This window comes from Alexandromys fortis, unplaced genomic scaffold (genome assembly GCF_014885135.2).
Source record: "Alexandromys fortis isolate MF-2015 unplaced genomic scaffold, M_Fortis_MF-2015_v1.1 scaffold_87, whole genome shotgun sequence".
NCBI lineage: Eukaryota > Metazoa > Chordata > Mammalia > Rodentia > Cricetidae > Alexandromys > Alexandromys fortis.
In genome coordinates, this window is record NW_026067971.1 from 7,876,475 (window position 1) to 7,891,015 (window position 14,541).

Below are 14,541 nucleotides of genomic sequence, written 5' to 3' on the forward strand. Positions count from 1 at the left end.
GACAGGGCTCCTACCTAGAGATGTTCCCACGGGGGTAGAGTTGCTTCAAGGGGCAGTTGCCAGGAATGCCCACTAGTAGGTACAACAGACCATGGAAATGAACAGATATCTGACCCAGGACACTCCCAGGAAGAGAACAGACACCAAAGGAGGACAAGGATGTCTATCCTTGCACGGAGAAGTAGCCATAAGATTGATCTGGGGTCAGTATTGATCTGGGATCATGTAAATAAAGGCCAGGTTAGAGCGAGGGGAGTAGACAGAGCAGACCCTGAGAGTCAAAACCAAGGGTACCACAGGCAACATCTGCCACAACCCGACACCACCTGGTGGTCCCCACAGAGCTTGAACATCTACCAGAACCTGAACCGGCGTCAGCACGAGCATGTGATCCACCTCATGGACATTGCCATCATTGCCACGGACCTGGCCCTCTACTTCAAGTAAGAACGCATCAGGGCAGGAGTCTGGGCGGAGCCCTCAGCTGACATAGACAGCAATGACCAATCTGTCACCTCCTCCTCCCTTCCTTCTGGGACCAGGAAAAGAACAATGTTCCAGAAGATTGTGGATGAGTCCAAGAACTATGAAGACAAGAAGAGTTGGGTTGAGTACTTATCCCTAGAGACAACACGAAAGGAGATAGTCATGTAAGTAACAGGTCTACTGTTGGCCAGTTAGCCCTGAAGACCTCCCTAACCCCAGGGATAGGAGACTCCAAAACAAGAGTAGTTCTCTCTAAATTGAACAAAGGCACTGGCTCAATCTGCCCCGAGATTCATGGACGCCAGCACAGAATTCAGACTGAGATAGCCTTTGTTAGGACCCTTAATCATCTCTTGCTTCATCCTCAGAGTTCCCCTTCTTTGCCTACAAGGTGGTGGGTGACTCAGGCCCAGCACCTTCCCCAGGACTGTCTCAGAGATGCTGAGAAAATGTGTTCACTCTGTTCTCAGAAGGACATGTCGTCTGCTCTGTTTGTCCACAGGGCCATGATGATGACTGCATGTGACCTGTCTGCTATCACCAAGCCCTGGGAAGTCCAGAGCAAGGTCAGGACTGATGACCATCTGCATTCAGAATAGCCTTCAGAGACCATCCTGGGTCTTCACCTACAGAGCTACAGGGAAATAGTGTTGATTTTTGAAGTGATTTCTGGGTACAACAGTGAGAGGCACCATATAGACATTGCCTGCAGAGCTTCAAGGGGGAGGGTCTGCTTCTCTGAATGTAGAACCCCACTATAACCTTTGTGTGTGCTCAGGTCGCTCTTCTGGTGGCTGCTGAGTTCTGGGAACAAGGGGACTTGGAAAGGACGGTCTTGGATCAACAACCCATTGTGAGTGTTGCTTCCAGAATCTTCTGTCTTGACAGGTGAATTAGAACACTTGGTAGTGCTCCAGACCCTAGGAGTTTAAGGTCCTGGAGTCTTAACCTTGATTTGAGGGGTCATTGGCGTGAACAGGGGGTAATTTGGCTTGTAGAACAGAAATCATGAAAAATTGGAATATTCAGGTTGCAGCCCACAAGCAAGGGTCTCCAGGGCCTATGCAGCTGCACTGTATGTACAGTAGGCAGGGCAGTCTAGGGACAGAAACTCTGAGAAGGGCAACCCTAGGAAAAAGGGGAGGAGTAGAGGCAGTAGTCCATGGCAAGACAGACAATGAGGCCATTACAGTTAGGGGTAGGCCCACGGCTAACACCAGGGATGGTATCTCTCCACACATGAACTAGGAACTACATAGGTGTGCTTTGACCACTTGGGGATATGGGAGGCGAAGGCTTTATCTCCCAAGCCAGCTCTAATGTGAAACCTGACTGGAGCGGGCTTTAGGCAAGGTTCAGACTCAGCTAACAAAGTCTCATAGAAAGCCGGGCGATGGTGGCGCACGCCTTTAATCCCAGCACTCGGGAGGCAGAGGCAGGTGGATCTCTGTGAGTTTGAGACCAGCCTGGTCTACAGAGCTAGTTCCAGGACAGGCTCCAAAGCCACAGAAAAAACCCTGTCTCAAAANCAGCACTTGGGAGGCAGAGGCAGGCGGATCTCTGTGAGTTTGAGGCCAGCCTGGTCTACAAGAGCTAGTTCCAGGACAGGCTCCAAAGCCACAGAAAAAACCCTGTCTCAAAAAAAAAAAAAAAAAAAAAAAAAAAAAAAAAGTCTCATAGAGGGGAGCAGCATCCTTTTCATCTTCCTGTGTTTCCTCCACAAGCCCATGATGGACCGGAACAAAGCAGCTGAGCTCCCAAAGCTGCAAGTTGGCTTCATTGACTTTGTATGTACTTTCGTGTACAAGGTGCGCAACAGAGTTGTTCTATGTGGCCTGGGGTGGACTGGCCGAGAATGGGTAGGGAATGGGCTGGACCCAGCTGTGATCTTGCGGGGACATTTCTGTGGTCTCCACCTTTATCTGATAAGGTATGATGTACAATACACTTGTCCTTCTACCCTATCACAACACCCATCTCAACCTCCCAGCCAATGGTCTGTCCCAAAATTTGTGAATGTCCTTCAGAAGCACCTAGTGCACCCCTAGAAGGTCCTTACTCACCCTGAGGTCTCACTTTAAAGATCCCAGCCTCAGAGTGCCACTACTCACAATGGGCACACTGTCTTCAGGAAAACGACTGCAACTTGCCTACTAGGTTTCTGTGAAAATGTGGAGGTGAGCCTGAGTCTGTCTCCACTGGCATACCCCAATACAACCTGAAGAACACGACAGCAGCTGTGTTCCCACTAGCTGATCAGGCACCAATGCATGCCAAGGTTTGAGTTCTGCTATTGATTGTAGAACATGAGGCAGGAACTTGGAGAGACTCGAAAGATAGGCCTGACTACAGTGTCCTTGTGTGGTGCACATGACACCCCAGCTCCACCTACTCTGGTTGTCCTCCGTGGTAACGGACCCCACATTGTAAGGCAGACACTGTGTGATTCCAGGTGAAGCCAATCCTAAGCAGCCAGGCAAGCAGAAAGAGGGGGTCCCTGGAGGCCCCACTGTCTTCCTCGGTCCATCTGCATCACCTGAAAGCAGTTCCAGGGCTCGTTGAAGCTTCCAGCCCTGCTGCAGCTGACATTCCCTGCTCTATTCTTGGGATGCTCATCCTGCTAGGTCTCTGTCAGAAGTACATCCACCCAACAGCTCCCTCTCACACAAGCTCCTATCTGCCCTCCTCCTTGGGGACTCTCTGGAAAGGGAAGACTACAGTGGTTCTTTCCTATGCTGATCGACTCTATGTGACATCGTGTAGGGTTCAGCCCCACGTGGAACAGCTGAGGGTGGGGAACCAAGCTCACGCTGGGCCTGGTGCAGCCACAGCTCGTGTGACCTGGGGATCAGTAGTGGTCACCTTACAAGCATAGTGCCGGGGAGTGTGGGGCCTCACTTCACTGTCCTTATGACTTTTAAAATAAAATACATCACAGATATGAGAGCATCCTCAGTCTGTTGAGCTTGCTGCAGGGAAGCCCGAGACCTTTGAAGAGCTACTATCTGAGCCCTCCAGGAGCAGGGGACAGCACAGTGACTTCTCAGTTCCCTCTAGGAATTTTCTCGCTTTCATGAAGAGATCCTGCCCATGTATGACCGGCTGCAGAATAACAGGAAGGAGTGGAAAGCACTGGCTGATGAGTATGAGGCCAAAGTCAAGGCCCTAGAGGAAGAAAAGAAGGAAGAAGACAGAACAGCAACCAAGAAAGGTCTGGACCCCACAGAGGACTGGGATGGGCTCAGAGTCAACGCCCGAGTCAATGCTGTAACATGGGACAAAAAAAAAAAAAAAAAAAAAAAAAAAAAAAAAAAATCACCAAGGAGTCAGAAAGGGAGGCTAATTCATATAGCCCAGCAGCTGAGGCTGAGATTCTGGAGCCAAAGAATGCCCATCCATCTCTCCTGTCCTTCAAGGGGCATAGCTGCTCATGCCATGCAGATAACAGATCAGACCGAAATGTTCTCTCACTCAGACAGGAATGCTATATTCCTATACATGAGAAGTGAGCTCACTGAATAAGGCAGTTTCAATAAGTAGTTGTTCCCAGGTGTGGTAGCACATGCCTGTAATCCCCCAAAACTATCCTCAGAAACCAAAGAGCAAATCTGAATTAGACACAACACAAAGGCAAAAACGAAATCAGTGAGCTAAGCAAGAGTTAAATTGTCAGTGCTAACCTGTATCCTGTGACTCAGTTAACAACCCACTGCACCCCAGATCAAAATCCCAGTGATATTATCTTTTCCAGGGTTTATTTACCCTGGGCCTGGGGTTCTCCACAGCCATTGAGAGAGCACACTGAATAAGGCAGCTTCTGGGTCATGGGAGGTCAGGGCTGAAAGTAATCAGGGCGCAGTGACCGGAGAGGCTCAGGCACTGAGACTCAGCATAATCCGCTTGGGTTGTTCTCAGATCCAGTTTAACCCCTGGAGGGAGAACCTACTGGCGCTATTAGAGGGCACCTGGTGTAGAAGGCAGACCAAGCGACCACTCAGTCTATCTTCTCTTGCAGTGGGCACAGAAATTTGCAATGGTGGTCCAGCACCCAAGTCCTCAACCTGCTGTATCCTGTAAAACCTATCTAGTGGCTGCTGGGCCCTCCTGCCACTCACCCACTGGAGACGACTCTGCAGCTTGGTATAAGACATTATGAAACAGCAGAAGAAAAAGATCAAATATAACTGAATATTTTTAAATTGTAAAGGTTTTTTTTTTTCAAATTAAAGCCAGCTATGAATGTTAAATGGTTTAGTCCGTATTTATCTGGTTTGATGAAGTTCCCACAAAGATCTTTACAAAAGGATTTGCGAATTGACTTAAGTCAGAGCGCTACTCTTGTACACACGTGTGCATATAGGTATTCAGTTCCATCTGCTAACATCACTTGACGGCACATCATACTTGATCCATTGAGAGCTCTGCTGGGTCAAAGCTGTGAGCAGGGCTGAGATCCAATGGAAGTGGCCCGAATGGGGATAACCTGTACTGAAAGCCTGGGTGGGATCCTCCTGAAGGAACCAGTCAGCAGATCTGTCTGCTATAAACACTGCAGCTGTTTGTTGTTAAGTTCAGTGGGACTTCACAAGACTAGGCTTTTAGACACACACTATCTGGCAGAGAACAAACTCATGGGATCCCAGCGAAATTGTTTTCCCAGTCCTGGGAAGAGAATACATCTAGCAGTTTGACTTCAGCACTGGGAAGAGGTGGCAAATTTAATCCTGAGTCCAAGATAGTGGGATACCATTTCGGGGAAGTGGAGGGGGGAAGCAGCTTTTCACTCAGTCTGCTTTTTTTTTTTATACCAAATACAGGGCTTTCAAGCACACATATGCAGCTTCTCTCAACTCTCTTTAAAATAATAATAAGGCTCTAAACCTATGAAACCTGTGCAAGGCATAAAACTGAGGGAGCAGTAACACTTCTGCTTTGCTTCTGGTTGCTGTAATAACCATGACCAAGAGCAACTTGGGGGTTAAGGGTTTTTTTGGTTTACATATCTCCATAACAGTCCATCATGGAGGATGGACCATCAGGACGGGAACTCAAGCAGGAACAGAGACAGAAACCATGGAAGGATGCTGTTACTGGCTTGCTCAGCTTGCTTTCTTACACAGTCCAAAACCATCTGCCCAGGAGTGGTACCACCCACAGTGGGCTGGACAGTCCCACATCAACCATCAGTTAAGAGAATACCCCATAGATATAACCATGAGCCAGTTTGCTAGACAATTCCTCGATAGTGGTTCCCGTTTCCCAGATGACTAGTTTGTGTCAAGTTGAAAAAAACTAGTGGCCAGGATACAGGAACCCAGGGGTTCGGATGGAGGGCCACCTTCCAAGACCCAGGGGAAATTATGAGTCGGGTGGTACAAGACCCATGTTATTGTGAAGGCATCAACCCCCACCAGCCTTGTACAGGGCCTGAGCAGCTGACAAAAGCAGTCGAGCTCAGAGCAGAGTGAGCTGCATCCAGGCGGCTAAGCCACTATTTCCTTGGCATCCTTGGAGCCCAGCTAGGCCTTACCTCGGCACCCTCCCAAGCTGCACTTTGTATCCACATCAGGCAATGATCACGAATTCCATTGAAACCGCCCCCTCCCCCATGAAAACCCAGGAAACAACTGCAGAGCCGGTCTAGAAGCAAACAACCAAGGCAGTAAAGAGAGGCAGCCGGAGCATCGCACGACAAAGCTTTATTCATCCTCAGCGACTTAAGAAAGGCAAGCTCACTGACGCTTCACTTGAGTATGCTGTCGTCTTGAGCTGAAAATCGAGAAGAGACAGTGTCATATGTTATACACACTCGGGCTTCCTGCGAGGACTTCAGGACTGCATTTATAAAAAACCCAGAATCTAATTCCAAGAGAACCTCACTTTTGATACTAAAACCATCCCTTGCATCCCAGGGCAATGCCCACTCCACCTGACTGGAATCTACAGGAAGTCAATAGAGAGGGGTCAGAGGGCCTGCTCATTGGCAGCCTCTCTGAAGACAATGCTGCAGCATGGCCGGCCTGCACATTCCGCTAGGCTCCACGGAGGACAGCAGCTACTTCCAGAAAACCTGGGTGTGGGGAGTGGAGCTAAAAGCCATACCTTCTGCCCGTTCTCTTTCAATCCGTTTCAGCTCATCTAGTCTCTTCTTCTCCTCCGCTGCCACCCTCCTCTCCTCCTCTGCCCGGGGCTTTAGGTAACCTAGAGGGCGGAAGGAATTAACTTCCTCCCCAAAAAGCCGACCCCAGAATCTCCTGGCAGCTGTTCCCTCCCACCTGCTCCCCTGTGGCCCAAGCATCGTCTCCCTCCCCGGGAGCTGCAAGCCCGGCAATCCCACACACCCCGAACCCCGCACTCCGGGTCCCTGAACTCACTATAGCGCTTGGCACCGTAGGCCATGCCAAGGACCAAGGCTGAGTATCGGCCGAGCTGCAGGAAAAAAGACGTTAGAGCAGAAGGACGAGGGGATCGGAGATGGAGGAGTACGGGTAGAGGGGCACAGGGCAGGGGGTTGCAGGGGTCGCCAGGCCCGGGACTGCCTTGAGACCACAACCAGCAGTCTCGAGAGGGTGGGCGATGCTAAGTCGGGGTAGTGGCAAGGGGCATTCAAGGGCTCTGAGCACCGTGCGCGACGGTGAAGAGGGTTCACCTTGATGAGCGGAGAGACCTGAACTGGGGGCACCATCTTGTCCGTGACCTTCGCACCGGAAGCTTAACTGAGGCGGAAGACTCGGCAAAGAGCAAAGGCCTCCTCCTGCAGCCAGGAAAGCGCATGCGCCATAGCGAACACGCGCCCCCTGGTGGCCGGAGGGTAGAGGTGCATTCCCGATGAGCTGGTTACGAAGTCATTGCGACTGCGTGTGCTAGATGACTTCAGGAGGGCGGAGACTTGGAGCCACGTTACTTCTGCACTGGCAAGTAATGAGCGACCGATTCTGGAATCCGTCGCCCACCTTCTCTGAACTGGAGCAAGCAAACAATTCGTTCCTCTCTTGGAACAGACGGTCACACCCAGGAGATCCGCCCAGGGCGGTCTTTGGGAGTGGGGGCCAGATTACAGACTTTGTTTTGGTCCTGCCTGAGAAATCTTCAACCTTCCAAGCCTTTTCTGCAACTGCCTGCCCTGAATGCGTCGCCTTCTGGCCAGTGCAACCGGGTTTTCACACTCAGAGCCACTTCAGGTTTTGAGATCTTACAGTTGAAGGTCATTCAAACCGGGCTGACCTCTGGGTCTTTCAGCCCACACTCTTGGGATCCCTAATGACCCTCTCTGCGGGGCTTCATGGGGACGGACTATGAAGCACCCAAACTGGTTTTTCGCAGGCACTGTCCCCAGAGTGGGTCCCTCTTTAGTAACTGTGTCCACCTAGACCAACAGTTCTCAATCTGTGGGTCACGATCCCTTTGACAAGCCTCTAGCTCCAAAAATATTTACATTATGATTCGTTTTGTTTGTTTGTTTGTTTGTTTGTTTTTTCAAGACAGGATTTCTCTGTAGCTGGAGTCTGTCCTGGAACTAGCTCTTGTAGACCAGGCTGGCCTCAAACTCATAGAGATCAGCCTGCCTCTGCTTCCCAAGTGCTGGGATTAAAGGCATGCTGGCTACATTTCGATTCATAACAGTAGCAACATCACAGTTATGAAGTAGCAATGAAAATAATTTTGTGGTTGGGGGATTATTAAAGGGTCGCAGCAATAGAAAGGTTGAGAGGCACTGGCCTAGATTGAAGCTGTCCTGCCATGGGGCAAACATCAGACAAGCTCCTTACCAGCTGTGTCCGCCATTGGCATGCAGTCTCTGTGGAAGTCAGGCATGGCGAGGTTGTAACCATCCATTGGCTGGCTTTACCCCAATGCCCAGCAGTGACTTGACGTCTCCCTAAGGTTGTCATTGAGTCAGCCTCCTCAGTTTTACATTGCATCAGGGCTTGGAAGAGCACACAGTCCACAGGGATAGGGTACCTTCTCCTGACTCCTCATTTAGTCTCTATTTGTAAAGAGAATGTAACTGTGAATATAAAGTCGATAAAATGTAGCAATGAGAAACCTCAGAGCGCATAATAGGCGCTCAGCTATCCTGAAGGGAGGAATCCTTGCAGAGAGTGGAGGGGCTATCCTGGCAGTCAGAAGAGGAACCCCTGCCCTAAGGCCTGGAACTGTGCCTGCATTTGGTCTGGAGTCCAAGTCCCTGAGCCTCCTCTGTTGGAATCCTAGAAAGTTCCCTGAGCTGGGAACAGAAATACCCAGACCATATGCCACAGGTGCGCCACGTCTTTTCTCGCCCTTGATAAGTCTGATCTTTGGCTCCCCACCCCCATCCCTACCCAAGCCTGCCTGAGACAGGCAGACTCCTGCCTTCTGAACCATTGCTCCCTGAGGAAGCTGCAAAGGCACGCTGACCTACAAGGCACCAAATAAACCTCCTCACCCCTCACAGCCATCTGCATACTGAGCCCCCTCCCTTTCCTGCTCTTAAGCAACTGGTTAGATAACCTTAGGTGACCAAACAGGTTTCCCTCACTAGACCTAAACTCAGACTCCTGAGCAGCTCAGGCTTCCAGATCTGAAGCTGTCTCTGGGGCCCACGGGGTGTGTGGCTGAGGGGTGAGTGCACAGAAGCTACCTGCAGGAGTAGGGGCAGAAGAAGCACCTGACACCCACACTGGCACAGCATGCAGATGACTGGCTTGGCATCTGCTTTGGCTCAGGATCATTTGTGGGGACAGCGTAAGTGGTTAAGGTTCCGCACAGCTCAGGACACCACTGGGACAATTCTGCACCTGTTGAAGACAGCTGTGTGCAGAATCTAAATATTCCCAACATGCTATCTTTAGTGCTGTGCTCAGGTTGAGCCAAGATCCTCCCTGGGGTCTGGGGGCCCTCTCAAATTTAGAGCTTACCACTCCTGCAGCTGAGCTAAACCCAATCGAGGCCCTTCACTCTCAGCTACCATTCCCATTCCTGAACAAACTCCCACCCCTGGCAATTCCCCCTGGAGGTCTGAGGTAGCATCTGGGAAGGCAATTCTGTGACTGAGGCTATGACCCTGGGGGCAGGACAGGACCTCTGACAATGCACAGTATGGAAGATGTCACAGCTTATAAATGTACCAGGGTAGGATTGCCCAGCTATCAGATTATTGGGCCAGAGCCTTTCAGCACCTCTGCTGATCTTGAACAGATAGCACTCTATCCTCAGTACCTATAGTTTCTGCAGCATCCAGTTGCCTAGGACGACTCAGACCCCCAGCCTTTGGCCAATAATTTGGCACAAGGCCATGAAAATGTAGCATTCTTGGCAGAATAAAAACCTCCTGGTGCCTAGGCCGAGATTCGGGGTATCTGAGTAACCACCAGGCTACCTAGGCTTACTCTGCAGCTGTCCAGTTCCCTGGGATGGCAGTCCTCAGCCTGTCCTTGTAGGAAGTGGTAACCAAAGTCTGCGCTATCCTAGGGGGACAGACAGCATCTTAGGACAAGCAAAAAGCTGGATCCTGGGCAGGAAAGACTCAGGCATGATGAGCAGGCAGCCAGGGAGGTGCAGGGCAGGAGCATCCAAGCGTGTATACACACATTCACTTATACATGGGTGTCTTTAAGTGTGCGCTCATGTGAACATACACAATGGTGTGGGTGTAGAGGTACATGCCCCACGGTTGCCATGGTAACAAACTGGACAGAATGAGGGAGGGTATGAGCATGGGATGCATGAGTCCATCCTTGGAGTCCATTTACCCAGAGCCCTCTAGGACTGGACACAGTGGACTGACTGAACCCTCCAGTGCCACAGTTCCCCCATTGTGTGAGTTAAGTCTCCCAAACCGTGGGTTGTCCCTGAGTGTTCCCCCAGTTGCTTCAAAGCCCTCATCCTTGGCGTTCCTGCCTCTCACGCCAGCAGGAATACCAAGGAAAATGGCACTGCATACCCAGAGAGCACCCTCCAATATCTTCTCTAACTCTGAGCAGACCCAAGTTCTGGAAGTTCTAGGAGGTGAGTCTGCCTTTGCTCCCTGGGAGCCCCTCATACAGTTGGTATAGGGGGACACGTGGCCTCAGAGTGTATGTCCCTATGGTGGAACAGAGCCAGGTGTGGGAATAAAGGTAGGAGCTGGGGCAAAGCTGGGACACCAGCAGTGCAATAAGCCTGGCATCGACTCCTAGGTCCTCACGCTCATGGATAAGAACAGCGATAGCTTCATTGACAAAGAGGACCTATAGGATACTTACACTTCCTTGAGTAGGTGTGATCTTATCCTCAAGTATAGCAAGGACATTGTCCCTAAATGCTGACACACGCTCATATTTTGGGGGTATTATGGCCACCTGTAGGTTTGTTTAGTTTCCTTTAGTTATACTAAAGGACTTTGCTCTCGGGGGTCTCAGAATAGCTCCTCAAGACTCTGGTTTGTTTAAAGCTGGCAGAGGGTGTTCAGGATGGTTAGAAAACTGGAATGGATTTGAGGCAGGAACTGGAGAGGCAACCCAGTGCCCCGTTGCATCCCCACCCCTCCACATTACCCCTAGGCTCACCCTGTGGGCTTGGAAGAGTGTGTACGGGTCGGCCTACTCATATCTCAGAGCCAGATGCCAGCTCTTCCCTCACCTTCAAGTCACTTCAGCTGGCAATTAGCCCTCTCTGTCTCAGTGGCCTGCCATGGACATTCCTGAGGCGGGGCGCAAGAGCCTTGTGTCCTACCTCAGAAGCTGGGAAAGGCAGTTATATTTTACCTGGAATGGGGGTTCCTTCCCTATATTTGAGAACAGAAACAGTCCTCAACTTTCTCCTTCCTCCACAGAAGACGGTGTCCTTAGATTGACTCCAGCCTGTATCCCCCACACTTGGGCCAAAAGACACTGTCTTTTTTTAATTATTATTTTTATTGAGCTCTACATTTTTCTCTGCTCCCCTCCCTGCTTCTCCCCTCCCCTTCAACCCTCTCCCAAGGTCCCCATGCTCCCAATTTACTCAGGAGATCTTGTCTTTTTCTACTTCCCATGTAGATTAATGTAGATTAGATCCATGTATGTCTTTCTTAGGTTCCTCATTGTTGTCTAGGTTCTCTGGGATTAATTTGTAGGCTGGATTTCTTTGCTTTATGTTTTAAAACCACTTATGAGTGAGTACACATGATAATTGTCTTTCTGGGTCTGGGTTACCTCACTCAAAATGATGTTTTCTAGATCTATCCATTTGCCTGCAAAATTCAAGCTGTCATTATTTTTTTCTGCTGTGTAGTACTCCATTGTGTAAATGCACCACATTTTCCTTATCCATTCTTCGGTCGAGGAGCATTTAGGTTGTTTCCAGGTTCTGGCTATGACAAACAATGCTGCTATGAACATAGTTGAGCACATGTCCTTGTGGCACAATTGAGTATCCTTTGGCTATACACCCAAAAGTGGTATTACTGGGTCTTGAGGAAGGTTGTTTCCTAATTTTCTGAGAAATCGCCACATTGACATCCAAAGGGGCTGTACCAGCCTATCTAGCTCTCTGTAGACTCTCTCACCATCAGAGCCCTGGTTCCCAAATGGAAGCCAGATCGACCTATGTGGGTCAACAGAGGTTCTTCCGGCCCAGGAATAGGAAAGATTCCTTAGATGGTACAGCAAGACTAAGCACTGGATGCCCTAGGACAAGATAGGACTCTCAGAGACCATCCTAAAGGCCTTCAAAGTGCTCAACCTTGATGGCAGGGGCAGCATCCACAAGGAATAGTGAGTCTGGCTTAGGGGCTAGGGAATATCCACTCTGAAAAGAGACATGCCTGGGCCCAAGTCCACCTCACCAGGCCCTCTTGAACTCTTAATTCCAGGGCCTCAAATAGCCACCCTGAGACCCTAAGAGCAGAGTCATTTGGAATAACTAAGAGAAGGGTTATTCCTGCTATCTGGCCCTTTATTACCCAGGGAGGCATTGTCCATCTATTGCTGTCTTAAGCCCCTTTCATAGATGGCTGACTTAAACGTAGCACACTCCGTCAGGTACCTGCTGTGAGTCACCATGGGCTCCAGGGACCATTAGGCACCTGGGTTTTGACAACAGGTTGGTAGGAGGTACACATCAGACTATCTTCAGGCCTCCCCACAGAGGGGCCACAGTAGGAACTTTCCACTCTTCCTCAGAGCAGCTAATCCGTCTCTTTCCACTCTCAGCATCAAAGGTCTACTGATGTCCCAAGCTAACAAGATGACTGCAAATGAGGTTCGCCCAACCCCCACCCCTATGGCTTCTGCAATCCCAAGTATATCAGAGGGCAGCTAGGGGCAGCATTCCCCCAAAAGTATACACCACCACTCTGCTACTAGCTAGCTTAGTAATAGAGGCAGCAGACTAGGAGTCAGGAATAAAGTGTAGGTCCTAGCTTGTCTATACCATGCATTCCTTACCTTCACCAGGACAGGACTCCCAGTAGCCCCTCCCCTTCCCCAACCCCTCTTGGTCTTACCTACTCCTTCCATCCCTCTTCTGACCCCACCTAGCATACATCCCTAGCCCCTCCCTTGCCTGGGTTCTTAGTTCTCTGCCCCTTTCCACCCCTGAACAGGTCAACCAAGAATCAGGAACCGACTGAATGGAGTCAAGTGCCTGAAATTTACTGTGTCTGGGCTGGAGCCCAGGAACCTGGTCTCTCCCCGCTCCCACCCCCACCAACTTGACGTCTTCGCCAATACCCTACCCATCTTGGGCTGACTTTTAGGAGAATCAGATGCGAAAGTTTGCTTTCATTGATGTGGCTGGCAACCTAGACTACAAAATGCTGAACTATTGGTCCTCCCACGTGCAAGAGGCAGCATGAGCTTCTCCATCCTTCAGGCTGCAAGCTGTAGCCAGTTCAATAAAGTGGGACACACAAACTTGCCTGTGAGTGTTCATTAGAGGGGGTGTATCTACCAGAGATCCTTCTGCTCCCTACCCTAAGACCAGCTCACCCCTCTCTGTGCTATCCTAGAATCAGGCTAAGTGTCTGGTCGTACAGTTAAGACAAAAATCTTTCTACACCTGTCCACCTCAGACTGGCCATGCCATGGTCCCCAGAACTCCCTCAGTTTCTTGCCAGGAATCCTCCACTCACTCTGGCCCCTGAACAGACACTCCCTGCAACAGCCACCACAAGTCTGGCTTGGCCAGGGTCTACCCTAACTGACCAGTATCCACACAACAGCAGTTATTTTCAATCTATCATTGTCTACCTAAGGACCAAAAGGCAATCCTGTCATGCCCTAGGTATGCTAAAGACTTTGTGTCCCTGTTAGAGTTTTTAGCGTGACAGGCACAGACAAAGAGACCCTAGCAAGTCTCTGCTTTACCAGATGTCTCTGCCCATTCTGAGTGTCCTTTGGGAAGAGGGGCAGGACAAGGAGCTTCCTGCAAGGCCCCAGCTGGAGGTGTTAAGCCAGAAGTCTCAAGGGGTGGTGGCACTTGGGTGGAGCTTATTATCGTTGGCTCCCTGCCACATGTCCTGGGTGAAGGGGGCCCTCCAGACTCGGCCTCCAGGCGTCGATACGGGGTGTTGAAAAAGAGCACCAAGACGCAGGTGAAAACGGTACACAGGCCAGCCATCAGCAGCAGAGACACTAAAGACACAAGCACAGGTCTGTCCCTCAACTGCCCAGGCAGTCAGGGTTCCCAACTTCTACCACAGGCAAGCCTTCGTAGACCTGACACAGCTGACCCTAGTGACAGTGACCACAGAGAGGTCCGCAGACAGTCTTGGTCTCTGGCCTCAAAAGCCCACAGGATGTTCTCAGACCCAGGTTCCAACAGCTGGGAACCACAGGTTATAGGGACACGGGTGTACTTCTGGTCTCTAACCACAGTCATCCGAAAACCTCTATCTCTGTCTCTTTCAACCCTGTCCATCTCTGATCAACCTCCCCCCATCTGTCCAGGTCTCCCTTTCTCTCTCTGTTCCTGTAAATTTCTATTTCTATCCCCATCTTTGTCTCTTTCCCTCCTTTTCACTTTAAGATCTCTGCCCCCTTTCTAAGATCTGTCTCTATATTCCTGGATTTCAAAACATGTCACGGGGGGGGGGGGGGGGGGGGGGGGGGG

The 14,541-nt window shown here is 50.4% G+C and overlaps 3 protein-coding genes across 10 annotated transcripts in view; 1 reads left to right on the forward strand and 2 right to left on the reverse strand.

The window, feature by feature from the left end:
- Window positions 1-4,563, forward strand: part of Pde6b (phosphodiesterase 6B) — a 36,953-nt gene extending 32,390 nt beyond the window's left edge. The window contains exons 16-22 of the mRNA XM_050155611.1: window positions 343-443; window positions 543-650; window positions 989-1,052; window positions 1,265-1,339; window positions 2,211-2,294; window positions 3,544-3,697; window positions 4,502-4,563. Of these exons, the coding sequence (XP_050011568.1) occupies window positions 343-443; window positions 543-650; window positions 989-1,052; window positions 1,265-1,339; window positions 2,211-2,294; window positions 3,544-3,697; window positions 4,502-4,563 (648 nt within the window). The remainder of the gene's footprint in view (window positions 1-342; window positions 444-542; window positions 651-988; window positions 1,053-1,264; window positions 1,340-2,210; window positions 2,295-3,543; window positions 3,698-4,501) is intronic.
- A 1,602-nt stretch (window positions 4,564-6,165) lies between these two features.
- Window positions 6,166-7,309, reverse strand: Atp5me (ATP synthase membrane subunit e). Its single transcript, XM_050155622.1, has 4 exons — window positions 7,136-7,309; window positions 6,861-6,915; window positions 6,589-6,687; window positions 6,166-6,255 (listed from the first exon to the last, which is right to left on the reverse strand). The coding sequence occupies exons 1-4, from the start codon at window positions 7,169-7,171 to the stop codon at window positions 6,230-6,232; spliced, it is 216 nt and encodes a 71-aa protein (XP_050011579.1). The 5' UTR covers window positions 7,172-7,309; the 3' UTR covers window positions 6,166-6,229.
- Slc49a3 (solute carrier family 49 member 3) overlaps window positions 7,306-14,541 on the reverse strand; it is a 14,179-nt gene continuing 6,943 nt past the window's right edge. For 6 of the 8 annotated variants that reach the window (XM_050155618.1, XM_050155615.1, XM_050155614.1 and 3 more), the window contains one exon: window positions 7,832-14,063. In XM_050155618.1, coding sequence (XP_050011575.1) covers window positions 13,777-14,063 — 287 coding nt within the window. In that variant the 3' untranslated portion in view covers window positions 7,832-13,776. Of the gene's footprint in view, window positions 7,450-7,831; window positions 14,064-14,541 lie in introns of those variants that run through there. The other 2 variants (XR_007594219.1, XM_050155617.1) reach the window with 2 other exon arrangements.